General features: G+C 48.6%; 1 protein-coding gene across 1 annotated transcript; it reads left to right on the top strand.

The window, feature by feature from the left end:
* Positions 1-12: 12 nt before the first annotated feature.
* On the top strand, positions 13-27,192 carry LOC147637731 (uncharacterized). Its single transcript, XM_086799569.1, has 5 exons — positions 13-385; positions 14,132-14,220; positions 26,482-26,535; positions 26,736-26,805; positions 26,915-27,192. The coding sequence occupies exons 1-5, from the start codon at positions 307-309 to the stop codon at positions 26,983-26,985; spliced, it is 363 nt and encodes a 120-aa protein (XP_086655695.1). The 5' UTR covers positions 13-306; the 3' UTR covers positions 26,986-27,192.
* Positions 27,193-27,783: the final 591 nt, after the last annotated feature.

Genomic DNA, 27,783 nt, shown 5'->3' with positions numbered 1-27,783 from the left:
TTAATCAGGATTAGTAGGTAATTAGCAAAATAATCAATTTTTAGTGAGTTTTTTTTCATTTCCCCTTCACCCCCAGCCAGTGGAGGACTCTATTCTCCATCCACACTCATTATTAGGCTATGAGCTTCTAGCTTAAGCTAGCCAACACCATTGGCTACCAGCCCATCGAAACGGCGCAGCAAACCGCCAAAGGAACTAGGAGAAATCGCGATTTTCGCCGGCGCTTATTTTCTGAGATGTTTGTGACATTGCAACTTCCACAGGTCAAAGATCTCTAATTCCTCTTAGCCCAAGGGGTAATCAAGCATGCTCTACAAGCTGGTGAAGACAGAAATCAATTTCATCAAGTCTACAGGGAGATCAAAGCTCTTCATCAAATCTGCAGGTGACTTTGGTAAAACAGAGATTAAGCTTTCATTATTTGGTCAAATCTTGTGTTTCTTGGCTTAATCCTCTACTAGACTCATTGCTATTGATGCCTTTCAAAGCATTTGAGCTCATTTGAAGTGGAAGGCACCAGATCTGAGCTCCCCGCATACTCTGTTTTTTGCACACAAACCAGAGCATTAATTTGCTAATCAGTGATTAATCAGTGCTAATCACTATACTTTGGTGCAATTGAGGGTTCAAATTAACCATTAGGTATCTGATACAGATCCCTATAACTTCAGATTGCAAATCGGAGTTGGTTTGATACTCCAACCATCCCGTACAAATTGGTTACCCTTAATTTAGTGTAATTTCTGGGAAAATTGTGCTGATAAAATTGTGAAAATCAACATTTTGCATTTAACCCTTGGTTAATGCCTGTAAATCTCACTCAAATTCAAGATTATTCACAGCCAGAATTGCATTTGGAATGTGCATGAGAATGAATGCTATACGCATTATGTATTGGGCACATTTTATTAGTGTAAAAATGGGAACAGACATTGCCCTTGTCCAGATTAAGGCAAGAGGTAAGACCTCCCGCATAAATTTGGGTTTGCATTGCATAATGACAAAAGATAAACATAAAAAGCCCAAAGGAACTGTCAGCAAAACATTGAAACATGTTGCTCACATGGAGCAAAAAGACCTGACGGACGAGCTCATGGCCCCAGCCATGAAAGAAGAAGAATATCTCTTCCCGAGAAGAGGATCCACACCGAGAAGAAGACCTGAAGGAAGACATGGACACAAGAAAAGAAGCTGCCCTGAGAAGACTGGAAGAAGAGACGGACGCGTGGAGAGATGCTGCCACGAGAAGAAGACTGAAGAAAAGAGAAGATGTGAGGCTCCAAAGAGTGAGGAGCCATGTGAAAATCTCTGAGAGAGAGAGAGAGAGAGAACCCACAACCCAATGTAACCTGCCCCAATAAAGTAAAACCACCTCTGAGCCACCGATGATGTAGGCCAAGTGGTAGAGAGATGTATGTGTGAGCACTTTAGTCAAGGTCGCGGGCACTTATAGTAGCCTTGGACACATAGAGAGAGAGAGTGTCAAGGACTATGGAGTTTAGGGACTTGAGGCACTGGTCGCGGGCTGTCAAGTAAGAAAGAAACTTGATACAGGGTCCAGGTGTGCTGAGATAACTTGAGGGGAGGTGTGCTAGACACTAGTCGCAGACTATCAAGTAAGGGGAGGCAAACTTGGTATAGGGTCTAGGTGTGCTAGGCGTATTCACTTGAGGGGAGGTGTTGAAAATACAAGTGAATAGGGTGTGTGTGGGAACAAGCTCTTGGATAGAGGCTGTAAAAGAGGAGATGTAATTGTGAAAGAACCTGTGAAAAGGTTAGAAGAATCTACTGGGAGAGAATAATGGGTAGCATGAGGGAATTTAGGAGTGTGGAGATATTCTGGGAGATATTCAGGGAAAAGAGAAGAGGTGGAGAGAATCACGCAAAAGGTGGAGATATTATGGGAGTGAATCATGGAGAAATCAATGGGATTAGATGCTTGATGTAAACTCTATAAATTGAGGCATAGCCCTAATGAGAATTTGCTGGTTTTTGAGTATCCATGCCTACATTAATCTATGTGCTAATTATTCACTAATTACGTCTTAATCACTTGCTAATCACTTTGTTAATTATGTTGATTCTAGTGTTTGATCCACCATAGCTCATCATTTTGCTCAAATTTCAACAATGAGGTCCTACTACTGCATCTTGGCCGAAGCTGTCACCTCCCAAAAGGTAAAGATGTACAAAATGCTCCAATCCTTAACAAAACTAGTCTGAGTGTCTTGGATCAAGTCTGGGAGAGAAGGCTGAAGTCGCCTGCTCTGCTGATGGCCTTGGCCCAAATCTTATAGATCGTCTCTAGAAGGGTGATGTGTCTCCACTGCCGGATCTCCCTATCACCGCCCTCCTTCGGAATCAAATGTATCAAGTCCTCTGTGAGCCTCTCTGGCATGACACCTATGAGCATAATCTCATTGAAGGCAGCGTGAAGGCAATCTTCCATGAGGTCCTAATGGTGAAGAAAGAAAGAGACAGGAAGCCCATCCGCCCCGGGGCATTTGCCCTTGGGTAATGCCATCACCGCATCCGCCAGCTCCTCTGAAGTGAAAGGGGTCAATAAGAAAGACCGAAGGGAGGGGGGAACCACCTCTCTCGTGTGCCTCCAGACTCTCTCGCATGCATCCATCACCTGGGGGGATAATGGGGCACCAGTTGAGAAGAGATCGGAAAGAAATCTGTGGTGATGGCTTTCACACATGTGGGGGATTAGAAACAATAGCTCCATCCTGGCCGCGCAGCCTGCGAATACCATCTCTCCTCCTATGGGGGCCAGCTATCTCAAAGAAATCTCCAATAACTCTGTCACCAGCTTGAGTCCAAAATGAGGCATAGCATGGTATCTATAATCCACCCTCCTCTCCTCAATGGACCAAATCTTCGTGCGAGCGGCAACAATCTGACTCTCAATCCACGGGCTGTCTAGGGAACTCTTCTGAAGACACTGTAAAGAGGCTAGGCCCCTCCTCAGACTCCTCTCTTGCTCCTGAAATCCCTCCAATCTACTCTGGGCTGCATCCTGTAAGAAAGCATTGATCTCTCCTAGGCCATCATCCAAAGTGCACGTTGCAAAGCTTGAGGAAAAGTCCAGTCCCGCCCATATCTACTCGATCAGGCTGCAGATCTTGGGGTCCTGAATTAGATTGCCTAGAATCCTGTAGCTCGTATGCCTGTCATGCCTCCATGGGTCCTCTAGGGACAAAATAACTGGGGCATGATCTGAAAAAGTAGTGCCTGCCAGAATACCAACCATGCCTCCACTGCCTGCAAGCCCACTCATTGATGTAAAACCTGTCTAGCCAAGAGAGGTTGGGGCCAGTGCTCCACCTATCGGATCAAGAAAAGCTAAGACTCCCAGGGCTACGCCCAAACTCTGGGAGATGCCAAGGGTCCTGTCCCCTAAGAATCAGTATCATCTCCTCCTAGGCAGAGTACTCCGTGCCAGAGACTGTGGCCGTGCCACCTCCAAGTTTGTCCTCTATTGCCTCTATCATATTGAAGTCACCACCCATGCACCAAAAATCAGCCTGGGGCAGGGTTTGTCGGCCAAAAGATAGCTCTACATGCAACAACATTCGGGGCATAAATGTTGAGGAAACCAATGCTATCCTCATCAATCACAATGGTAACCCACTGAGCACATCCTCGAACTATGACTCATGAACCTGCAGACGGAAAAAGCTGCTCATTTGACAAAGAGACACACTCCTCCCTGTGTCCCTGAAGGGCCAAAGGATGGAGACCAAAAGAGACACACTCCTCCCTGTGTCCCTGAAGGGCCAAAGGATGGAGACCAAAAGGTACGACTCATGCCAAGTAAAATCTTCCCACGGCACCGAGTGCATCCCTCAGCAAGGTCATGCTCTTGGAGGAAAAGAATGTTGATAGGTATCTTCTTGGGATTGGAGATCTGGTAGACCCAGAGGGGGTTCTTTGTTTCTCACCAGTGGTATGCTCATGAGTTGCTAGAGACCTTTGGGATGGACCCGAACACCAAACTTACAGTGAATGATCCTTTTGAGCAGGTTGATGCCTCTTTGTATTGGAAGCTTATTGGCTCATTAATTTGGTTGCTGAACACCAGATTGGACTTGAGCTTTCCCATGGGGTTGTTGAGCTTATTCATGCATACACATTGGGACATAGGATTGCGGATTTTGCAGTATTTGTAGGGTACGAAAGATCTTGGACTCCTCTATGTCACTAGAGAGGGAAAGACGAATGGGATCAGACTCCAAGGTTGGAGTGACTCAGATTGGGGGAGGATCTACATCAGGCTATGATTTACCCTTGGCTCAGGAGTTATTTCATGGAGCAACAAGAGGCAACCAACTATTACCTTGTTGTCTACAGAGGCAGAGTACCAGGCTGCTTGCGAGGTTGTGTGGCTGGTCCACAAAATGCAAGTCAACTCTTGCATGTGTGCCACATTCATATAATATAGAAGTACAAAATATTATATGTTAGAGTGTCCTTTCACACTTGATGTCCAAGGGGAAAAACCACATGGGAAAAAGTGCCCTTGGTTAAGCCCTATTCACACACATAGCACTACCATAAGTGAGCATATGCCTACAGACAATTGGATGGGACCAACTACAGCATCTGGAAGGTAATTATGGAGTTTGTCTTGGAGTCTTATGACTTGGCTGATTTCATTGTGGTTGGTGTTCCAGGGCCGGAGTTGGAGGACGGGGGAGCTTTTACCCTTTACTCGGAAAGAATGGGTGGCTCAGGCACAGTTGCGGGATTGTGTCGATGCCCATGTGCGTTCTTTCATCTTCCTTAATTGCACACTATAGGTGATTAATTGTATCAAACATATGACGCTGGCCAGAGGGATTTGGCAGCAATTGGCTTCTCTGTATAACAAGGTATCACCCATGAAGCGGATTTCCTTGGAGAAGTGCAGATGCATGTGATGAATCTTGCAAAGTCTTCGACGATGTGGGAGCACATCAACAAGTTGCAGGCTCTTTAGCAGGAGTTTCTTTAGGCTGGAAAGGAGATATCTTCATAGGACATGGCCATCACTTTGTTGTCTCATTTGACCTCTCAGTATTCAGCTTTTTACTCCTCTTTGATCACTAGTGGGAGGCTCAACACCATCACATGGGAGGAGCTTGTGCCTATGGTCTTGGACCAAGAAGAGCATTTTACGAACCCTCCACAGGGCAGAGGTTCTGAGGCCTCAACTAGCGATCGTCAAAAGGTCATAACAACAACAACAACAATAAGGGCAAAGGGAAGTCTTCATCGGAGAAGTCTTCTGAGAAGAAGCCGATTTAGAGTGTGATGCTTTGAAGGCTGAGCGGACCTGTAATAATTGTGGCGAGAAAGGCCACTGTTGGAGGAAATGTCCTATATGCGGAGTACCGAGAAGAGTGCTGATTCTTCAGTTGCAGCTGCCAAGACTCTAGCTTTTGTGCACTTGGTGATTATGGACATAGATGCTTCATCTTCTTTGAGCAAGGAGGCGGTTGGTTTCACCGCCAGGGATAGTAGGGAGTAGATTCTTGATAGTGGTGCTTCCAGGCACATGACTCCTTCCCGAGAGTTATTATAGGATCTTAAATGGCAGTCAGCTCGCATTTTCATTGGCGACAATTCCACTATCCTGATTCACAGGGCAGGATGGAGATTATTCCCGATGGCAAAGGGGGGAAGCATTCCTCTCGTGTTCTTTACATCCCAGCACTTGGTTTTCATCTTTTGTCAGTGCATAAGGTTTGCAAGACTGGATTTCGGGTGGAGTTTGATGAGCATTTTGTTGCTTTATGGGACAAAGCAACATACCAGGCTGTATGGGAAGGGGGAGTGGAGAATGCTATCTACAAACTCTCAGCACTCTCTTCTCTGATAGGCACTCAGATCGATGACTTGTGGCATTTCGGTTTTGGCCACTTGAATGTGGATGCGTTGTGGCGGGCTTTTCGAGACTACATGGTGGATGGCTTGCCAGATGTTGGCAGTAGGTAGCGACACTGTAGTGCTTGCATTTGTGGTAAGCAGCACAAGAAATCTTTTTCGAAGGAGGCTACTAGGCCGGCTCCGAAACCTTTGGAGTTGGTGCCCATTGACTTGTGTGGACCTATGCAGACCTCATCCTTGGGAGGTTCTTTATACTTTATGTTGCTGCTTGATGATTGTAGCAGATGTACATGGTTTTATTTTCTTTCCCAGAAGGACCAGGATTTTGCTCGGTTCAAGGAGTGGCATGTTATGGTGGTGGAGTAGTTTGGATTGCAGGTGAAGACTCTTTGGGCTGATAAAGGAAGATTATTATCTTCTAATGCATCGAGTGGGAGCTGTCCAATACAGGTTCGCCGCCGTCAGAGAATGGAGTAGTTGAGCATAAGAACCGAACTGTGGTGGAGATGGTGAGGAGGACGATGCTGGAGCATCGTGATCTTCCTCGTCCACTTTGGGGAGAGGCTATGGCTACGGCTGTCCATATCCTCAACCGATCTCCGATGACTTCAGTACCAAAGATGACTCCATTTGAGGCTTATTTTGGCAGGAAACCAGATGTCTCCCATGACTTCAGTACCAAAGATGACTCCATTTGAGGCTGATTTTGGCAGGAAACCAGATGTCTCCCATTTTCGTGTGTTTGGGAGTGATGCGTATGTTCACATTCCAAAGAAGCAAAGGGGGAAGCTTCACTGGAAGTCCCAAAAGCTTATATTTGTGGGATATAACTCTCTTTCCAAAGGCTACAGGTTATATGACCCAGAGCAGAACGAGGTTGTTGTCAGCAGAGATGTCTTTGATGAGCATGTTCCAGCTTCCATTGTTGATGAGCCGCCACTTCTTGGAGAACCGGATGAGTTTGAGGATGATTTCCAAGAGTCTGGATTGCAGATAAAGCCTCTTCATGCTGGCAAAGGAGGAGAGTTCTCTTCTAATGCATTTGTGCATTTTTGTGCAGAAAATGTCATCAAGCGGGAGCTGGCTAATACAGGCTCACCTTCAGAGAATGGAGTGGTTGAGCGAAAGAACCGGACTGTGGTGGAGATGGCGAGGATGATACTGGAGCATCGTGATCTTCCTCGTCCACTTTGGGAAGAGGCTGTGGCTATGGTTGTCCATATCCTCAACCGATCTCCGACGACTTTAGTACCAAAGATGACTCCATTTGAGGCTTATTTTGGCAGGAAACCAGATGTCTCCCATGTTCGTGTGTTTGGGAGTGATGCCTATGTTCACATTCCAAAGAAGCAAAGGGGAAAGCTTCATTGAAAGTCCCAGAAGCTTGTATTTGTGGGATATAACTCTTTTTCCAAAGGCAGAACGAGGTTGTTGTTAGCGGAGATGTTGTCTTTGATGAGCATGTTCCAGCTTCCACTGTTGATGAGCCGCCACTTCTTGGAGAACTAGGCATCACGGCTTGTCACCTCATTCTCCATTCCACCTCGTCCTATTAGGGCAGATCATACATACTTGGCGTATTCACTAGCCGGATCACCAGTATCACCAGCCCCCCACATACCGACGCCACACACTACCATCTACTTCACACATGACATGGCAGACATATACATTGGCAGAGTAGAGGATGGGCTCCTACTCATGGATCCCCTGGCACCTATGGATACCGTTAGAGCCCAGTTGGCATCACTCCTACACACGGGTGCATTACAGAGCTTCCCACATCGTGTCCACTCAGGAGAGCCTACGAGATCTGGGACTATGCCCTAGAACAGATGGTATGATGACGAGTGCAGAGCCCTATACTCACGGCTCCGCATACAGAGAGCCTTGGGAGCCATCACACAGAGCAGGAGTCGAGGAGAGAGATGAGGAGACTTACTCGCCGCAAAAGGCAGGCCTTCGCAGAGATACAGGAGCTATAGATCTTTCATTTCTTCATGAGTAGAGATAGCCCTATCTCATGGCGGCACTTCAGAGATCCGGACACCGACACCTATTGCAAACCCACAGACATGGCACACATATGCAGAGGGCCTATACCACGCCCCACAGCAGCCACCTATACCTCAGTCCACAGGAGCCTCGACCTACCACAGCTAGCTTCTTTACCCACTCGATGGTACAGGAAGCTATCCACCGCCTACAGCATGGATGGCATATGGGCCTGCAGGGTGAGCATCTCATATATGCAGTAGATTCTTTGGCTCCTTTTCTTGCACACCTATTTAACAGGGCACTAGCAGAGGGTCTACCTGCGGAGTGGACGATGCACACCATTATGCCGATTCACAAAACAGGGGATATGCTCGATCTGAGCAACTACAGGACGGTTATGGTTGGCCACGTGCTGGCAAACTCTATGGTGCAGTGCTGGAGCAAGAGCTTAGCTTATATGCTGAGCGAGCAGGTTTACGCTCATCAGGGCAAGCAGGCTTCAGGAGAGCTTTCTCTACCATTGACCATGTATTCACTTTGAGATGTATGATTGATCAGGCCAGAGTGAGGAAGAGAAAGCTCTATTGCTACTTTGTGGATTTCTGCAAGGCATTTGACACAGTACCACGAGAGAGGCTCTTTCAGCTCCTGCAGTCTCTTGGCATACCAGCAGATATGACATGGGGCATCTATGCATTATATGAGCAGGTTTTTGGGCGAGTTAGATGTCCAGGAGGTATGTCCGAGACCATTGCTAGCACCATTAGTGTGAAGCAAGGATGCCCACTTTTCCCCACGCTATTGGGGTTATACATTGATGAGGTGGCTGACTTCATTACACGGGGAGGTGGAGATGGAGTTGATTTAACAGGTACCTAGTACATATTATGCTTTATGCTTTATGCTGATGATATTGTATTAGTGTCTGAGTCTCCAGGAGGTCTACAACAGCATCTACATGCACTCGATGATTTCTGCACACAGAGGGGTCTTACTGTGAACCTTGGGAAAACCAAGGTTATGGTCTTTCATACATCGAGACAGGGCAGGAGTCAGCTGACATTCACTCTCGCAGGACGCCAGGTGGAGGTGGTGACATCATACATGTACCTAGGGGTTACCTTCTCTGCACGCAGCCACACACTTCACCACCATGGGTTCAGCAGCCAGAGCTAGATTGACACGGGGATATGCAGAATTGGCTATGCTAGAGAGACAGTGCCACCAGGCGCATTTTCAGGAGCCCCGGACGAAGGGGTGGCTATTTGACACATTAGTCACACCGGCATTGATGTATGGAGCAGCGGTATGGGCACCAGGCCTTGCTACCCATTGGTGGACACAGATAGAGAGACCACAGGCCCATCATGATGGCACGCATGATACGCAGCAAACCGTCAGTACCTCATGACATTATCCGAGCAGAGTTTGTTGTGCCTCCTCTGATGGTAGAGGCCATATTTCAGACTATATGCCTGCTAGACAAATTCAGAGAGATGCCACAAGATAGATTGTCATACAAAGCTTCTGAGGTATCTAGACAGCTGGCTGAGGCAGGAGAGAGAGGATCATGGTATGCACAGGGCACACATTGGTTCTCATAGCATGGCCTAGACATGGATCATCTACCACCATTCCAGTATGACAGGGATGCACCACATATCCGTCTCTCTCATAGTGAGAGGAACAGAGTATTGAGACAGGACCTATGGCAGCTCTATACACGAGAGACATGGATATCGCCTACATAGCCTCTTCCGCCGAAGATGCTATACTACAGAGATCACTTCATGAGTATCACTGCTGATGATGGATTTATAGAGAGGCCTAGATACATGGAGGGCTTTTTACCACACGGCTCCCGAGTGGCTATTGGTCAGCTTAGAGTTTCATCACATCGATTGGAGATTGAGATTGGCAGAGCAGCACAGATCCCCCGACGAGAGGAGAGGGTACGCAGATTGTGCAGAGAGGAGGTGGAGAGTGAGGAGCATTATGTATGCAGATGCAGAGCATATACAGCCATCAGAGAGAGATATCCCATTTTATTCAGAGAGCCACATTCCCTACGCCGGATCTTTGAGGTAGTAGACCAGCGCATACTGGGGAGATTCATTCTAGACATACAACGCCACAGAGAGACATCATTACAGGCTCAGACAGCTCCAGAGGGGAGACGACAGACATAGATTACTACATTTTTTCAGAGATCCATCCCACTCCCAGCCCCTACACGGCAGGGAATTACTCTCCAGAGAGCAGAGACACTTAGAGCCCGCAGGAGACAGAGGACACCTGGCTTTCGGACACCATGCCTATAACAGAGAGAGATGGCAGAGATCAGAGCTCAGTTTCACAGAGAGGGTGCGGAGCTACTATCTCGCTTCAGAGCACACCCAGGCATGTTCTTCAGGGAGCTGTGGACACCCCCTTCATTGATGTATACCATTTTATACCCCCAGTATGGTATAGGATGGAGCTAGCTAGGTTGCATATCATGATTGTATACTCCATGCATATAGCTTTGCATTCTCCTAGTAGTAGAGCTCCATCCCCTCCCCCACTCATTGTATTTATTGCACACCTAGATTCAGCTTTTTAGTTCAGTACTTTTTCATTTTGTTGGGATGATAGAGGATACCCCATACAGGTACACCAATTTGTCTCATAGGCCGAGTTCGGTCTTTTGGAAGACGTTAGTAAAGCAGGCTCTTCAGCAGGAAGTTCTCCAGGCTGGTAAAGAGATATCATGGGAGGATATGGCCATAACGTGGCTGTCACATTTGCCCTCTCAGTCCTCAACATTTTACTCTTCTTTGATTACCAATGGCAGGCTCAGCACCGTCACATGGGAGGAGCTTGTGCCCATGGTCTTGGACCAGGAGGAAAGATTCACGAACCCTCCATAGGGCGGAGGTTCGGAGGCCTTAACTGGCCAACGGTCGAAAGGCCGTAATAACAAGGGTAAAGGGAAGGCTTCACCGGAGAAGTTTCTGAGAAGAAGTCCAACTCAAACCGTGAGAAACTTAAGGCAGAGAGGACCTGTAATGATTGTGGCGGGAAAGGCCACTATTGGCGGCAGTGTCCCAAGCGACACACCGAGAAGGGTGCAGAATCCTCAGCAGCAACCGTGAAGACTCCAGCTTTTGTGCACCTGGAGGTGATGGACACCGATGTTTCATTTTCTTCGGGCAGGGAGGAGGTTGGAGGACTCTCCGCTATACGGATACTCGGGAGTGGATTCTAGATAGTGGTGCTTCCAGGCACATGACTCCTTTGCGTTGGGCTTTACAGGATCTCTGCAAGTATTCTGGTCACATTCTTACTGGGGATACATCCACTATCCCAGTTCACAGTGAGGGTAGGTTGGAGATAGTTCCCGATGGCAGAGGGAGGAAGCATTTCTCCCAGGTGTTATAGGTGTTATATGTTCCGTCATTTGGTTTTCACCTATTGTTAGTGCATCAGGTTTGCAAGACTAGCATACGGGTGGAGTTTGATGAGCATTTTGTTGCTCGGATTAGTTGTTTTCTCATTTTTTCCCACTCTCCATATTTTTCCCTATTTTTCCTCAGGTGTGGGAGGTTGTCCAGTGGCTCCTAGCTGATCCAGACACTGGCCGACTGCTGGTTTGGTCTGAGTGTTCTGACATAGGCTGACTGCCCCTGCTGCTCCACGTCTCCCTCTGTGTGCTGGCCGACTGAGTTTTGCTGGCCGACTGGAGATATGAGCAAGTCGTGAGCTTCATGTTGCTGTCGGCTGCTTTTTGGGCTGGCCGACTGGCTCATAGGGGCCATATAAAATGGCCCCTACCCCCACACACATTGTATTGGGTATTCTGGGATTTTCTTGTGTATATAGTAGAGTTACACACCTCTCCCTCTCCCTCTCCCTCTCTATTGCTGTGTTTTTTTGCAGTGCACTTGCTCTTGTGTTTTCAGATCTTGTCATCATCTCCGCTGCATATTCTGACAGTCCTTATAGTTGCCGGGCAGAAAGGTGTGAACAAAGGTGTCCCTCAAAGTGGCCCAGTCTGCAAAATGATCAGCTGGAAATTGGTTGAACAACTTGTCTGCAGAACCCTCATAGATGGAAAGAGAACCACATAGGCATCTTCCCTGTCCAAGCCTCTACTCCTACACATAGAGATAAAAGTGCACAATACACATCACACAATGCGCAATAGATGAGACTCAAGTTGCCATTGTATTAGCCCAGAATGATCCTCATCACACAATCTTGATATCCCTTTGTAAAATGCCGCTTGGCCTTTGGGCTGATCCAAGGGTGACCATCAAGTGGCCCTGCTGTCACTGCGGAGGCGTGTGGTGCTCATTAAGTGAGCACAAGAGACAAGTAGTACACCGTTGTAGTGTCAGTGCAAGTGGTGCCTAGTGTTCTGGTGGCCCAAGGTGTCAATGCAATGGGCTGGACCAGTCTAAAGTGACAATGCAAGTGGTTGGACCGGTCCAAAAGACTAGAATGAACTATAGAGTGGCCGGTATGGGTAATGTGGACAATTGGCACTTTTGTCCAGTCCAAAAGTGAAGGGCCAAAAAGTGACCGGCAGATAGTGGGCAGCCAGGGTGGCTGCAGCAGGCAATGATCGTAAGCCGGCATGGGCCAAGGTGGCATGCAGAGTCTTCATTCAGCCTCGCCATAGAGGTGGCATGGGCATTATTGATCCTTCTATGCAGAGTAGAGCTCTTTTGGGCAAGTTGATCATGAGAGGACACCTCCCAGGTATTGAGCCTTGGAAGGACTTTCTCATGGCCCGTATCTCCATCCGCACTCCAGTTCTTGACAATCCTTGGTTCCCAAGCCCGCGATGGATCTTCACAGAAATGAGGACCGCAGCCTTAGCCCAGCCTTTGAGGGCCGATTTACGGCCAGCCTCATCCGAGCATGGGACCCAAGTCGTAGACTAGGAGAGACTTCAAATAGCCGTTGGTTTGGAACCCCTTGATTATGCTTCCTAATGGTCACATGATTGGCTCCCATCCCCATGTGTCATGGGGTGGATTGAGTGAGGGACTGGCCTAGTCTCTTGGAGAGTGGCTCCCCGTCAGATGGCTTCTGTTAGAGGCTCAGGAAAGGAGCCTAGCTGGGATATGAGGCAGAGACAGACTAAGCCTCGAAAGTGACTCCTCCATCCCTCCTGAGTGGCTCATATCCATCCAAGATCTACCTCCCCCTTAGTGGGTAGGGGTTTTTACCAGACATGATATCCCGATGGCAGTCAATGGTGCAGATGGATGACTTTCTCTATAGGGCCACAGGTTCAAATTGAGCCGCGATCCCCCCTCCCCCTTCCACCCCCCCCCTCCCCACACACACACAGAGGAGAGTGGCACTTTACAGAGTGTGAAAGCGATTGGGTTTCATGACCACAGATGGCACATCGACCCACCTCAGGCCAAAGCGGCCAGAGAGAGATCTTGGAGATTTATGGTTATGGGAGGGCGGACCTCCCATCATCAGTGGGATCCTGGTTTAGAGGTCTGCCCTCCCACTGATGATGTGTCTACAGTGGGATCCTGGTGAGTGGCAGTGGCACGATCCCTTTGCCCTCCAGGATGTCCCAAATAGAGATGAGCTAATGGCAGGACTCCAAGTTTCATGTGTGCCAGGGTTGGTTGCTTCTGGACAGTATATCTGGAGTCCTCAACACTCACGACACAATGTACACTTAAAACAGACATAAACAGAGTAGAATGTAAGCATAGCACGATGACAAGAATACTATAGACATTACTTGTATTACTTCCGAGAAACTGTTACATGCTCCTCACTCCACCGTGCATACCCAGCCGTGGTCACAGTGAGTCAGACGACACACAGGTGACAGGACGGAATGACACAGTGACTACAGGACTCAATGAATGAACAAGACTAGATGAAAAAGGACGATCCCAAGGATGAGCTGAGGAATCACTTTAATGGTTCTTGTGGAGTGTCCTGGTTTAGCTGAACAGTCGAGTGTGGGCACCCTTAGTGGCTACAATTAGTTCCTATGGAGTGTCCTGGTCCAGCCAGGACAGTCCAGTGTGGGCACCCTTAGTGGCTACAATTAGTAAAGCAATGGAAGAGATGTCCTGACTGTTAGGACCCAATGCCTTATCTCATGTACATACCAATGGTTCTGTGTCGCATTCCATTGTTTAATTTATACATTGTTTTGCTAATGGTAAACCACTTCAAGCTTACCTGAGCAAGTATTTCTTCTTACCATATGCTTGCTTTTATGCTAAAAAAACAGTGCTTTATGAGATGATGGGTGAACAAGAAATGAAGAAAGTCACTTCTCAAGAAGGTGACATGGAGGTTCAAGTGGCTCTCAAACAGCAGGTATGCCTGGTTCTGGTCTTATTATACAGCTAAATCTTCAGTGCAGTACTTTTCAGAGGGTTGCTGGCCATCATTTTTTTTTTCAGAATACAACTTCAGCAGCACATATGTCAAGGTCTTTGTGTGATCCATTTCCACCAATGACATGGGCCCAGATGTTGAATGGGTTTCATGGCATGTAGCATAATCATCTAGACATGTGATGTATTGGATATATATATATATATTTTTTCCGAGAAAAGATCCTTTCATTAGTTATAAAAAATGCCCGAAGGGCTACAAAAGATCCTCTCCTGCTCACAAGAAAAAACAGAGCAGAGAGCAAAGCAAGGCTGCCAGGGAGACTCTCCCTAGGTGCTGAAAAGTACAAGTATCAGTACAAAGAACTGAGGGGCTATATCATACAATAGGAGGGGGGAAAAGCCAAACAGGTGGCCTGTAGTGCCAACGGGGGGACCCCGCGTGTAGGGTGTAGAAGGGGCCACTGCGCCAGGTGGTGTGAAAGGCCTGACGCCGCAAGATCGCCTCATCCGAGTTGCCCCGGATGCGGTCATACTGTCCTCGCAAGGTGTGGATCAACTCCTGCCAAATCCCCCGAACAGTCTCTGCTGGTGGCTCCAGTCTCCCCTCAAAGGCCCTGAAACACCGGGCCCTCCAGGTGAACCAGATGGTGAGGCTGCTGAGGAGCTCCCATCGTAGATCCCTCTCCTGTGTCCAGCTGGCGGACGAGAAATCCGGTGAAGGAACAAGGCGAGGCTGGCCCCTAATGAATCTGATGGCCTGGCTGTCCTGCTCCGTCTCATAGCCCATAGCAGGCCTTGACGAAGTCGACCAAGCAGCGGCACCCTACGTATACATACCCTCTGGAGAGAGGGGGGCCAGAATATGCAGCATCCGCAGCCAAATCTGCTGCGCCTAAGGGCAGTCCCATAGGCAATGTCTCTGTGTCTCCATAGGGTGGCCGCATCGGGCACAGGCCACCGGAAGACTGCTGTAGACAAGCCAAGTGCCAACTGCTGAGCCCATGTGGGCGACCAGCCACTGGAAGGTCGAGATCCTGCGGGCCTGTCGACTAGCCCAGAGCCGGGCCCAAAAATCCTCCAGGAACTCCTGTGAGAGTCCCTGTAGCCACCAGTGCCCCGCTGCAGCTGGAGAGACCATCATCCTCGCCGTCAAAATATGCCGCCCCAACCGAACAGTATACTGAAAAAAGGTAATCTCTGTGGCCTCAAGGGATGCATAAGGATCATGCCACTCGTACTCACCAGGGTCCCACTGGAGCCGGGCCAAGGGGCGCGCTGCATATGCCCATATGCGCCAATCCGGGAGCACATCTGCAGGGTCTGGGTCAATATGCCACTTCCGAGAAGCGGCGGCCACTACCCGTATCCTCTGAAAGGTGCACTCTGCAACCAAAGGCGACTCCACCTCCACTCTTTGAAGTCTGCCCTCATCCTGAATCTCATAGTAGAGGCATCTGCCATCCTCAGTGCAAGCTCTGACAGCAATCAGGATCTCCAACTATGTAAAGGCTCCCATCCACCGTGGGGCCACTAGCTCGATAGGCGTGAACCACTCCTCTGTGAGTGCCTCCTGAATGTCATCCCTCATAATCAACCCCCCTCTGAAGTGACTCAGCCTCTCCACCTGGATCTCCTCTGGGAGACTGCAGAAGGCCTGCCAGTCTCCAAAGCTACGTGCTGGGCCTGCCGCCAAAGGTCCCCAGGCTAGACGAGGCCGAGAACCCAGCATATGACCCTGCTTTGTGCGAACCGCTGGGCTCCAGATGAGCGGCTGTCTGGCCCGCTCCTCAACACAAGAAGGAGGTCTCTGAGAGAGCCCCGGTCTCAGCAGCTCCCAAGCTCTCAGGATGCTCAAGGCAAATCTGTCCTCCCATCCTCTACTGAGGCATGTCCTCCTCATCTCTATGAAGATCCATCGAATCTCTGGTGCCCAAGTGCCCCCTGCTGGGGGAGCCGTGATGTACTGGATATTGTCCTTATTACAGATTAATAAAGCCTCTAAACATGGAAGGCAGATCTGGGTGCAAGGCAACTACTTTGAGGCTTGACAAGTAGAAGGGAATGGACTGCCTGGCTTCCTCGTTCCCCGAACTTGATTGGTTGGCTACATTTGTTGTAGCCCAACCAGCTAGGCCGGTTGGCTAGCCCCCTCTGCTCTCATTCTCACTTTTCTTCAACACAGCCCCATTACTCGCACATCCTCTTTGTCCCCTCTACTTGCCACCAAGGCATGTACCAAGAACACTTCCTAATTCTGTAAATGGCATGTGCTTCACTTACATAAGTGCCACGTGGACATGGTCAGTAAGCTTAAGGGCTAGGTTAGAGGTTCGGATAAGCACTGATTAGAAGGTTGGGGAGCTGTCCAACACCACAAAGCCAGGTGCCCACGTGTAGAGTCAGTTGGCTATTGGCCACAATTGGCAGTTGGCCAGTTGGAAGTGTGAACGAGCTGGCGGACCAGTCGACCAGACAACCACCCCAACAAATGCATATAAACAGGCAGCTATGAGAGTACTCAATGTGAGATTTGCTAAGTCAAAGTCATGCGCAGCAGTGGAAGTGCTCAGAGCAGCAAGATGGCAGCCCCAATGTGCAGATCTCAGCCATGCATGAGTCTTAGGATGGCAGTAGCCGTTTGTTTGTGCAATTCAGTGTACCATGCATTGTGTAAGGCCTATCTGTGGATCGCGAATCGAGGAGCTGTGAGCCACCCCCCCCCCCACCTGCACCCTGTCTGTCTTCGAGCTGTGCCCCCCTCCTCTCCATCTTCCACCCACTATCGCCCTCTCCCTCCTCCTTGCCTGTATGCTGCCCCCTTTCCGCCTCCTGCCCACCCTTTCTCCAGCCCCGTCCCTGTTTTCTGGTTTTTTCCTGTTTTCCGTCCCTGCTTCTCTGCTCCCTTGCCTTTTCGTCCCTCTTGCAGGCCTCTCCTCCTGTGCTCCTTGTCCTTCGTACGAGCCTCCCCTTACCTTCCTTACTCCTCGTGTCCCCTCCTCGCTTCCTCCCCTTCAGCGCTTCTTCTAGGCAGGTTTTCAGCTTGCCGGCAGTTTCCTTTTCGGCAAGTTTTGGCCTCTTTTGGTCTTCAAACCCCCAGGAGGACTCCATGGCAGCTGCTCCATCATCCCCGACCAAGGCCACCGTCCCTTGCCTATCTTTTTCAGAAGCGGACCTCCAGCTCTTCGCTTCGATAGTCACATCTTTGGAAGCCTCCACCCTGGTATGCAAGATTGTGGGTAGCCGCCCGGCGTGTGGACAGCTCAGGGACTCGTTTACAAGCAAGCCTTCTAGGCATGCTTGGAAGATCTTTGATATTCATCCCTTGGGGTGTGGCTACTATCAGGTTGAGTTCGATTCCCTTGCAATTTCGGACAGAGTAATGCAGTTGAGCCCCATCGCACTGTGTACGGCCTTTGCGAGGTGGCCGCATGGCTTCGACCTAGCGTCCGACCCTTTGGCTGGCGTTTTAGGCTTTCTTGTGACGGTCTGCTTTCTTGGTCTCAGGAAGGAATACCTTTCTCTCCTCCCGATAATTGGTGGTGCCATCGGGAGGTTGATGGAACCCCCGCCCCGCCCCCCCCCCCTCCCTCCACTGGTGCTTTACCCCCAAGAGGCCAGGAGGGCCCCAGGCTGTGCCCACCAGCCTTGGCTTGGGCTGGAAGGGCTGTTGGGCCAGCCCTAAGGCACCTGGAGAGGCAACCGACAAGAGCTGAGTGTGGGGTAGTCCCAGATTACATGCGCTGACTGCCCAGCGGTCTAGTCATAAGCGCATAACAGCCAGCCGGGTCTGTAGGTGCGGAACGATGGAAACTATAGCATTAAATGCTATTTCAGCAGGTCGTGAGCTTTTCTTCAGCCAGCCAACTTCAATATGCTGGCCAACCAAGGCTAGAAGAGGGTATGAAAAGCCCAGCCATGAATTCAATTAGGCATCTCATAATTCACAAGCGATTGCTGTATTCCAAGGGCCAAGACAGCCAAGGGGAAAGCTTCAATCAAGGTGAAAAGTGCGGGTCTAGATTCTATCTTTATTTTTTGATTTACATCATTATACTAAAGCAAATACACCATTCGTGGTGGAGGCCCTACAGAGGGTATTTGGGACCCAATACTGTGTCCTCTTCTCCCTCTCTCTTTGTCTCTCTCTCTTAGCCCACAGATCACGAGCGTCTTTAGGCCTATCAACAAGCCACAATCCCCTCCCCCATGTATTATCTACCTCCTGACGAGGGCTCACACTATAGAGAGCCTCAGAGATCAGAGCTGCCAGGAGACCCCGACTACCCGGACGCAAACCACCACTACTCTATCAGGCCTAGTTTGCCCAGATCCAGGCATGATACCACAGAGCTATGGAGGAGAGAGCCCAGAGGCTACACCAGGGCACATGTAAGCCAAGTGGGGCATGCAGTGAGACGGACTCAACCACATGTCCAAGAGATGAAGATATAGAGAGAGAGGGGAGAGAGAGAAGGGAATAGGGATCTTGCACAATACACCACACTGAACGGGGAGGGAAGAGGCCCCAACCCCTTTCAGGAATTTATTTAGGAACAATCCACGGGCACGCTGGTCAGGATCAATACAATCGATGAATACAAAACAAACAGATATGCCAATGTAGGATATCCAAGTCGATGTTGATGTTGATATCTAGGCACGAGATCTTTGATGCCGAGCACACCATGAGGATGATCCACGAGTATCTCTCACCGGGCTAGTACCAAATCCAATGAATCCAAATCCAAGTCCAGATCCAAATCCAAGTCCAAGAATCACTCGCTCATCGCATGAGTAATGAGTAATCTCCACCACGCCTACAACCTTGTCGATAAAGAAATCCATGGAAAAGCTCTTTCTGTCAAGAAAACTGATATAAAACCCGTTTTAATGGTTTTCGGGCGATAAAAACCTCCAAAAAGCAGTTTTTAGGGGTTTTGGAGCAGTTTTAAGATTTTTAAAATTTTCAGGGTTTTTGAAATTTTCAGTCCGTACAGCTCCGCACATGGCCGTACAGATCCATATAGGCGTCCTTATCGCCCATGCATATGCCCTTACAAGTCTAGGGCTGACCGTACATCTGAAAAGCAAGTTGGAGAAGGTGTTGATGGCGAAGAAGAAGCTCTCCATGATGATGCCCACACACGAGCCTTTTTATACTTGAAGAGGGCTCTGCTTTTTGCCAAAAGCTTAACCCACCTTTTGCTTTTGCCTCTTCCCCTTTGCTTTCCACGTTATAATAAAATATTACTCACTTTCGTCAAAGTTCTTTAACTTTGCTTTTGTAACTTCAGGGCCTCGCTTTTCGGCCATGGAGCTGCTTTTTGAAAAAGCAGCTTTTAGCTTTTTGGTCCGGCTCAGTCTCCTCTTGCCAGTGGTGCCCTTGGCTCACGGTCAACCTAGTTTGACTTTTTGCTTTTTCTTGTTTTTTTGGTGCTTTTTCTTAATCAAACCTTATGGACCCTATCCCCATGCCTTCTTCCACTTGTCTGGTGTCCGGGCATGGGTTTCATCATGAGAAATAGAGCTAGGAGGGCCAAATAGTTACAGCACAACAGATGTGAGTCCTTCTCGCCCCATGCCCCATGTATGATGTACTACACCCCACCATCTCCAGTAGGTGGAATTAGTAGTATACCACTTATCATGCTTGTACATCTAGAGCATCGAGGCTCTTTGTCTTTGCCCCGGATCCCAGTTAGGGCTCTCTCCTGAGCCACTGGGGGGGAGCTATACGAATGCAAGACGATCTCCAACGGACCTAGCAGGGCCTGTGCTCAAAGCTCCCGAGGATACATGAGGCCGAACCCCTAGCATGTGACCACTAGGTAAATGGATCAAGGGGTTCCAAATCAAAGGCTATCGGAGACGCTCCTCGGAGGCCACTGGGACAGACTGCTGGAGGGCCAGCCTGAGGTGGTCCCAAGCTCGTAATAAACTGGCTGCAAATCTGTCAAAAGCAAGGCTGAAGCCACGGACCCGCATCTTTGTGAAGATCCATTTAGTGCTTTGCAACCAAGGGCCCCCTAGACTCGGTGTACGGGTTGGTGTCCTGGCCAGGGGAAAATCCTTCCATGGCTCACCGCCTCGAAGAAGTCCTCTTAATGGCGGAGTCGATGATGCCCAGGCCCCCCTGTGGCACGGTTGTATAATCACTCTGCAGGCCACCTTGACCCAGGTAGGCCTCCCTCCGGTGCCATCCCATAGAAAGTTGCGGATCAACTGCTAAACCTAACCAATGTAGGCTCATGAGAAAGCCCAAAAAGAAGTAATTTATCACATGGTGGCAAGAAAAATCGGGTTCGCCACCACCACTTGGCCAGCTAAGGAAAGCCTCGTTGAACTCCAGTATAGAAGCTTCTTCCGAATGCTCAGAAGAGGGGCTAACTGCTGCTCTGGGGAGATATCGATGCCCACCTGGCATCCAAGATAACAGACTAGAGTTTCCCTCGAGATCGGAAAGCCTCAACCCGATGCCAAGTCGGGACAGGTAAAGAGCCAACCAAAATCCACAACTTGTGTGAGTTGATCTGTGCTCCTAATGTGTGACAAAAGATCTCCATCGCCTTTGGAAATCTTTGAAGATTCCCCACATCTCTTGGTAAGTTTGTTGTTGTGTCCTCTGCGAACTCTAAGTCTAGTAGCAGCTCCTATGCTAGGCGCTCAGCTATGAAGGGAGTCAATAGGAAAGACCAAAGGGTGGGGGAAACCACCACTCGTGTGCCACCAGACCCGCTCTTGCGCATCCACCACCTGTGAGGATATGGGGGCACCCATGAAAAGGGAACTGAAAAAATCTATGGCTATGGCTCTCACATGGGGGGGTCAGAAATGTTAGATCCATCCTGGCCTCGCAACGTGCGGATACCATCTCTCCGCCTGTTGGGGCCTGCAATCTCAAAGAAATCCCCAGTGATCCTATCTCCCACCTAGGTCTAGAAGGAAGCTTTGGCATGATATTTGTACTCCACCCTCCGCTCCTCTATGGATCTGAGCTCTATACGAGCATCAGCTCTAACTGCCCCTCAATCCACGGGCTATCTTGGAAGCTCTCCTGAAGTCGCTGAACAAAAGCAAAGCCTTGGCGAATGCTCGTCTCCTACTCGCGGAATCCAACCAATCTGCTCTATGCTGCCTCCTACAGTAAACTACTAATCTCACCTAGGCATGCATCCAAGGTGCTTGTGGCCGGAAGATCCTGAGAGAAAATCCAGCCCTATATCTGCTCTATCTTGCTGCATATCTCGAAGTCTTGGATGAGGCTATCAGGTGCTTCAATGTCTTTCTTGCCTCACGGAGACAAAATAGCTGGAGCGTGATTGGAGAAAGTAGTGCCGCAAAATACCGATCATGCTCCCACAACGGCAAGCCCACTCATCCATATAGAATCTATCGAGTATGGAAAGATTGGGGCCAATGCTCTGCTCCTATCAGACCTCGAGAAGTACAAAATCCTGAGGCTCTGTCCAAACTCTGATAAGTGCCAAGGGTCTTGCCTCCTAAGAGCCAGGATTAGATCCTCCCAAGCAGAGTACTCTGAGCCATAAACTGTAGCCATGTCTCCTCCGAGTCTATCCTCTGTTGACTATGGAAGTTGGCCTATGGAAGGGACTGGTTAACTATAATCTAAAAGGCTTGCAATAGCATTCGGAGCATAGAAATTTAAAAAGCCCACACAATCCTCACCAATCCTCATGGTCACCCATTGAGCCCGACCAGTGTCAATGATGCCTAAGCCAACGATTGCTAGCAAGAGCTACTCTCGCTGACAAAAATACAAATTCCCCCCTGCGTCCCGGAGGGGCCAAAAGAGGGAGACCAAAAAGTGACTCTTGCCTAGTAAAATCTTCCCGCAGGCAGTGGGTATGCCCCTTTGAAAGATGGTGCTCCTGGAGGAAAAGAATATCAATGGGTCCTCCAAGTGCTGCTCTATGAAGCTCTCCTCTTAAGGATGCCACACCTGTGAAAGCACTGAGGCCCCCCCAAACGTGGATGTTCCATGAGGCAATCCGCATATCTAGTCTTTGTGGGAAGTGGAACTACCGGAACTACCCTCAACTCGAACAGTCTTGGGCGTGGGTTTCGACCAAGTAGGCACAGATCTTGCCCTCCATGTGACGCCACTCTGTCCGAGAAAATAAGCATAACTTGGGCTCCACCTATCGCAATGCAGGTATCTATAGGCGGGGGGAAGAGGTACTGCTATCGAGATATGGAGGAACACAAAGAGGAGCACCTCCAAGCTGGAGGACACCACCTCCCCATCCTGATCTTTGTGGCTTGGGAGGCCCAACTCCGTCCACGCTAAAGGCCAAAGATGTGTAAGCACATCGGTGATGCGCAGATTGTGGAAATGATGAGAGCTCAACTGCTTGCCCCTAGCTGGCGGTGGACATTGACTCCGTATCCCATTCTGCCCCCGTTGCTGCACTCAAGGGGAAGGAGACGATCATCGCGCCACTCTCTGGCATGGAGGGCATGGAGTGATGAAACACCGCACAAATCCAAATGGGAGCCATCGTCTCCTTAAAAAATACCAGTTCCTTCGATAGGGAGACATCAGAAGAAAATGTAATCCATTGGTTGTCCGAGAATCCTAGGGGGATGCCTAGCGACTCTGGCGAGAGAGCCCTCACCGGAGAGGCGGCTATGGTCATCAGAAGGGATGAATCAAGCAGCGGACTGAACTTGCCAACTGCCTCCTCTCCAGGTCTGGCGTGGCTGGAGGGCGGCGGGAATGCTCTGGAGAGGCGGCCCGCAGGGGGGGGGGGGGGGGGGGGGGGGGGGGGGGGCGGCTCTGAAGGAGACAGGTCAGGGGGAGCTGTTGAGGGGAGATCTGGAGACGAAGGGGGGGGTGGGACAGGGGGAAACGGGGAAGTAGAGTTGGGAGAAGGAAGTGGCCTCCTCAGAGAAAGGGTGCAAGGGTCCACCAAAGGCTTAGTAGGGCCAGAGAGCCTCATTGGAATCTGTGAAGCTGGAGAGAAATCTGGGCGAGGTAACAACCTCCAAACAGAAGGAGACGGAGGTGGGTTCCTCGAGGTAACTGTTGGGTTGGGGGGGGGTGTGGCTGCTAAGATAAATGCTCGAAACGGTTCTCTGACGAAATCATATCCTTTTGCACTTTGCCAACCTGGTGCGCTCGGCGGTGTCGCTCAGCTCTGGAAGTTAGCTGGCGGCTCTGTCTCGGGCTACGCTCTGGCATAATCAGTGTCAGCCGTGGCCAGATCCTAGTGCTCTGCTATCTGAGATCCAGTATCCCTTCCACGCCCTTGAAGAGAATGTGGCGGGGACCACTGGGCGGTCTTTTGGACTAATGATGAGGACAAGCTCTAGTGAGATGCCCCTTCTTCCTGCATTTGAAGCATTGACCTGGGAGGCTAGAGTACTCTACTCTTTGCAGAATAGGGGCTCCCTGGAGGCAAGGAAGAGATATGGCATGCGGCACCGTCTCCGGAGAGGCTATGTAGATACAGAGGGATGGAGTCCCAGCTGCCCAAGCAAGAACCGAAGTGATGGTGGAGGGAGATTCCATCACTCTCCGGAGAGCACTTCCTATCACTAGAGGAGAGGAAGGTATTCCTTCCTAAGGCCTAGGAAGCAGGTTGTCACGGGAAAGCTGAAACGCCAGATAGGGGGTCGGATGCTGGGTCGAAGCCGTGCTGCCACCTCGCAAAGAAGGCATGGGCCATACACAGTGCGATGGGGCTCAGTTGCATGACTCTATCCGACGCCGTTGGCGAGTCAAACTCAACTTGGTAGTAGCCACACCCCAAGGATGAATATCAGTAATCTTTCCAGGTGTACCAAGAAGGCTAGCCTATAATAGATTTGTGAGTTGTACGCATGCCGGGTGGCCACCAATGATCTTGCATACCAAAGTGAAGGCCTCTACAGATGCGACTGTCGAAGTGAGGAGCTGGAGGTCCGCTTTTCATGTTGCATGCGAGGAAGCCTTGCTGTACTAATTCACACCCCTAAGCCTGATTAAGAACAAGATGCTGAATGAACATGATTAAGACAGAGTAGAGAGAAGAAGAGAGAGATATTTGGTGTCAGGGTTTTCTGTATTTAATATGTACAAAAAGGTGACATGAATGTCTGTACATAACTTAGGTCCTTGGTCAGCCCCTTAGGGGTGACCTCTGGCCCCTACATGACTTCTACTAACTTCTATGATAATGAAATTATGAATGACTGGATGTCTTTGATGCAAATGCCGAGACATGCTTATATACATGCTTGGGTTGGTGGTCGGCCAGCTAATGCTCCTGTCGGTCACCTCTTGGACAAGTATTCATGGGATAAAATCTGATAAGTGTTGCGCTTCATGCACTTCTTGCGTGCACCTACTCGTCAACTGCCTAACACCTAGCCGCCTGCTACCTTAGCCTCTTGCTGACTCCCGACTGCTTACTGGAGGCTGCCGATTAGTTACTCGTGCCCTTCTTCATGCTTATGCTGATTTTGTTGATGTTGATACTGATGCTAATGATGCTATTGATGAAGATGACAGTGATGATGATTATGATGTCCTACATGCTATCTTAACTGCTATATTACTCAAGGATTATGCTGCTCTTGTTGGAGATTAGCCATGGCACGGGTGTGCACGTGACATCCCCTCTTGCTAAACTTGATGGCGGGGTGGACTCTATTATCCTTCCTCCCTATTTAACCTTCTACTTTGACTTTGACTTTGATATTTGTGTCTGAACACCTTCCACTTCCAAGTCTTGCTGAAGAACTGAGCATCTATTCCACTGCTGTCCCAATGCCTGCTATCCCTTACCCTTAACATGCCAAAACTGATCATGCATGTTGTTGCTAAGCCTTGGAACTGATCTGAGAGCTTAATGATGTACTGGTTCTGAGTACATACTCCTAGAGAATGCTTTCCTCTAGCTTCACCTGTTGCAAACCACTCCATGCATGCACATGACATCCCCTCCTGCTAAACTTGATGACGGGGTGGACACTCTATCATCCTTCCTCCATGGACTACTTACTTTAACCTTCTACTTTGACTCTGACTTTGACTTTGATATTTTTTTTTGAGCACCTTCCACTTCTGATCTTCACTTCCAAGTCTTGCTGAAGATCTGAGCGTCTGTTTCACTACTGCCCCCATGCCTGTTATCCCTTATCCTTAACACAACGATGGGTCACCTGGCGGAACTGATCATGCCTATTGCTAGGCCTTTGGTGGTCTGAGAGCTTAATGATGTACTGGTTTTGAGTACATACTCCCAGAGAACACTTTCTTCCAGCTTTGCCTGTTTAGCAGACCACTCCATCTGCTACCCTTGCTGCATTCTTCTAATGGATCTATGCACCTCCTTGGGACTTTGCTTAGTGGATGAGCCTGAATGCTCTGATACCAATGTTGCATGCACGGAAGCCTTCATGTACCGATCCACACCCCTAAGCTTGATTAAGAACAAGATGTTGAATGAACATGATTAAGACAGAGGAGAGAGAAGAAGAGAGAGATAGTTGGTGTTAGGGTTTTCTGTATTTAATATGTACAAAAAAGAGACATGAATGTGTGTACATAACGTAGGCCCTTAGTCAGCCCCTTAGGGGTGACCTCTGGCCCTTACATAACTTCTACTGACTTCTATGATAATGAAATGATGAATGACTAAATATCTTTGATGCAAATGCCGAGATATGCTTATATACATGCTTAGGTTGGTGGTCAGCCAACAAATGCTCCTGTCGGCCAGTTCTTGGACCAGTAATCATGGGATAAAATCTGATAAATGCTGCGCTTCATGCACTACTTGCCCACACTTGCTCGTCAAATGCCTAACACCTTGCCGCCTGCTGCTGCTTATTGGAGGCTGCCGACTGGGTACTCATGCCCTTCTTCATGCTTATGCCGATGATGCTGATTTTGATACTAATGCTAATGATGCTACTGATGAAGATGATGCTGATGGTGATGATGATGTCCTACATGCTATCTCAATTACGATATTGTTCATGGATTATGCTGTTCATGCTGGAGATTAGCTATGGCATGGGCATGCACATGACATCTAAAGAGGAGAGGAGCTTTTGGTTAGCATTTAATGCTACACAAGATATCAGATTTGCCCATTAATGTGCAAAGCATATCAAAACGTTTCTTTTACCTAGTGCTATAATGGATATCTAGCACCAGTGTGCAAAGAATGTTAAAACATTTCTGGCATATAATGAGGCATGACTAATACGGTGCCAAACATGCTCGCAGGTGCAAAAATTGGAAGTGGCATGTGCAGAGCTAAAAGGTTTACCTCCATCAAGAGTAAGTGCATGCATATGCTTCAAACAAGTTGGCTGTTTTTTAGCTGCTCAGGGGGTCCACTAAAAGTCATGTAAGATAGCAATGGGCTCAATGTAACCTTAAAACTCACACCTAGCTATGGGCAGTGTGGTGGTGTGTCTCAACCATGGGCCTGTCAACAAGACAATTATGATTCTATGACACTCATCCTCTTTTTTCAGAGTGTTTATATCAAGCGAGGCATGGTTTTTTTCCGCAGTGATGTCAAGTCTGCTACCAACTTGCAACAGAGTAAATTTTTTTTTTCTGCAGAAGCATTATTTGCATTCATTTAAAAGGCTAGACAAATCTTGAATTTTGAGAATATTCTAACTCTAGATCTGTGTGCTGACTGGTTCAGATATGCTTGAAAAGGCCAAGGCTGGCTTGAGATATTTCTTCCAGGCTGACTTGTTAAGGTGCTTGCTCTAGCAGCATTATGCTGAAGAGGCGGCCTTCTTTATGATGCTTGCCTTATTTGTCTCTTGAATGTACAATGTAGTGAGGATTTCCAAATGCAGTGAAAGGCTTTATAGAACCAGCACGTTGGATTGGTAACATGGTGGTGAGATTGATATGGCTATTGTGAAGTGGTCATGGTGTGTGGAATAGGTTCTTAAGTAGCATTTTTTTTTTGAATAATGTGCTCTTTAGCCTATGTAAGCATGGAACCATGAATCAAAGGCAATAATAAATGGGTTTATAAATTAGTGGAAAAAGTGACAATTAAGGGAAAATCCATAATAATATAGAGAGACTGCTTTACATTCTAAGTGAGTGGATATCTTAAGGTTTATAAATTAGTGGAAAAAGTGACAATTAAGGGAAAATCCATAATAATATAGAGAGACTGCTTTACATTCTAAGTGAGTGGATATCTTAAGGTCAGCTTGGCACTTAGTTTCATATTAATACAGAAAAGGTTTAGCCTAGGCACATTTTAGCCTTGGCCCATCAGCCCTTAAATAGACATTTCATTTTGAGTTGCCAACAAGCACTTTGGGATCATATAAGACTAGAAAGCAAGCCCTTGCATAATTATGGATTCCATTCTTTTGACCTTTGGCATTCCTGTTGGCTTTGCCATTTAAGTTGGTTGGCATTGTTGGTTGTTGCAACAAAAGGATAGGTTAACCATCGAAAGGCAAAAGACTCAATGGGCTTGGAATATAATGAACTTAAGATGGTGTCATTGAGCTTGGAATAGGACTCCATCTTCACATTATCACA

Source organism: Cibotium barometz, chromosome 6, assembly GCF_041138505.1.
Source record: "Cibotium barometz isolate CiBa-2024 chromosome 6, ASM4113850v1, whole genome shotgun sequence".
In the NCBI taxonomy this organism is placed as follows: Eukaryota; Viridiplantae; Streptophyta; class Polypodiopsida; order Cyatheales; family Cibotiaceae; genus Cibotium; species Cibotium barometz.
The sequence above is the reverse complement of the archived record's forward strand: the minus strand, read 5'-3'. Positions and strand labels throughout refer to the sequence as shown.

Excerpts from the sequence above, each read along its gene's own strand:
- LOC147637731 (XM_086799569.1), top strand. The coding sequence starts at position 307 with ATGCTCTACAAGCTGGTGAAGACAGAAATCAATTTCATCAAGTCTACA. Across the intron at positions 26,536-26,735 it reads AAGGTTTACCTCCATCAAGA|AGTGTTTATATCAAGCGAGG; the intron begins GTAAGTGCATGC and ends CTCTTTTTTCAG. Across the intron at positions 26,806-26,914 it reads TGCTACCAACTTGCAACAGA|ATATGCTTGAAAAGGCCAAG; the intron begins GTAAATTTTTTT and ends TGACTGGTTCAG.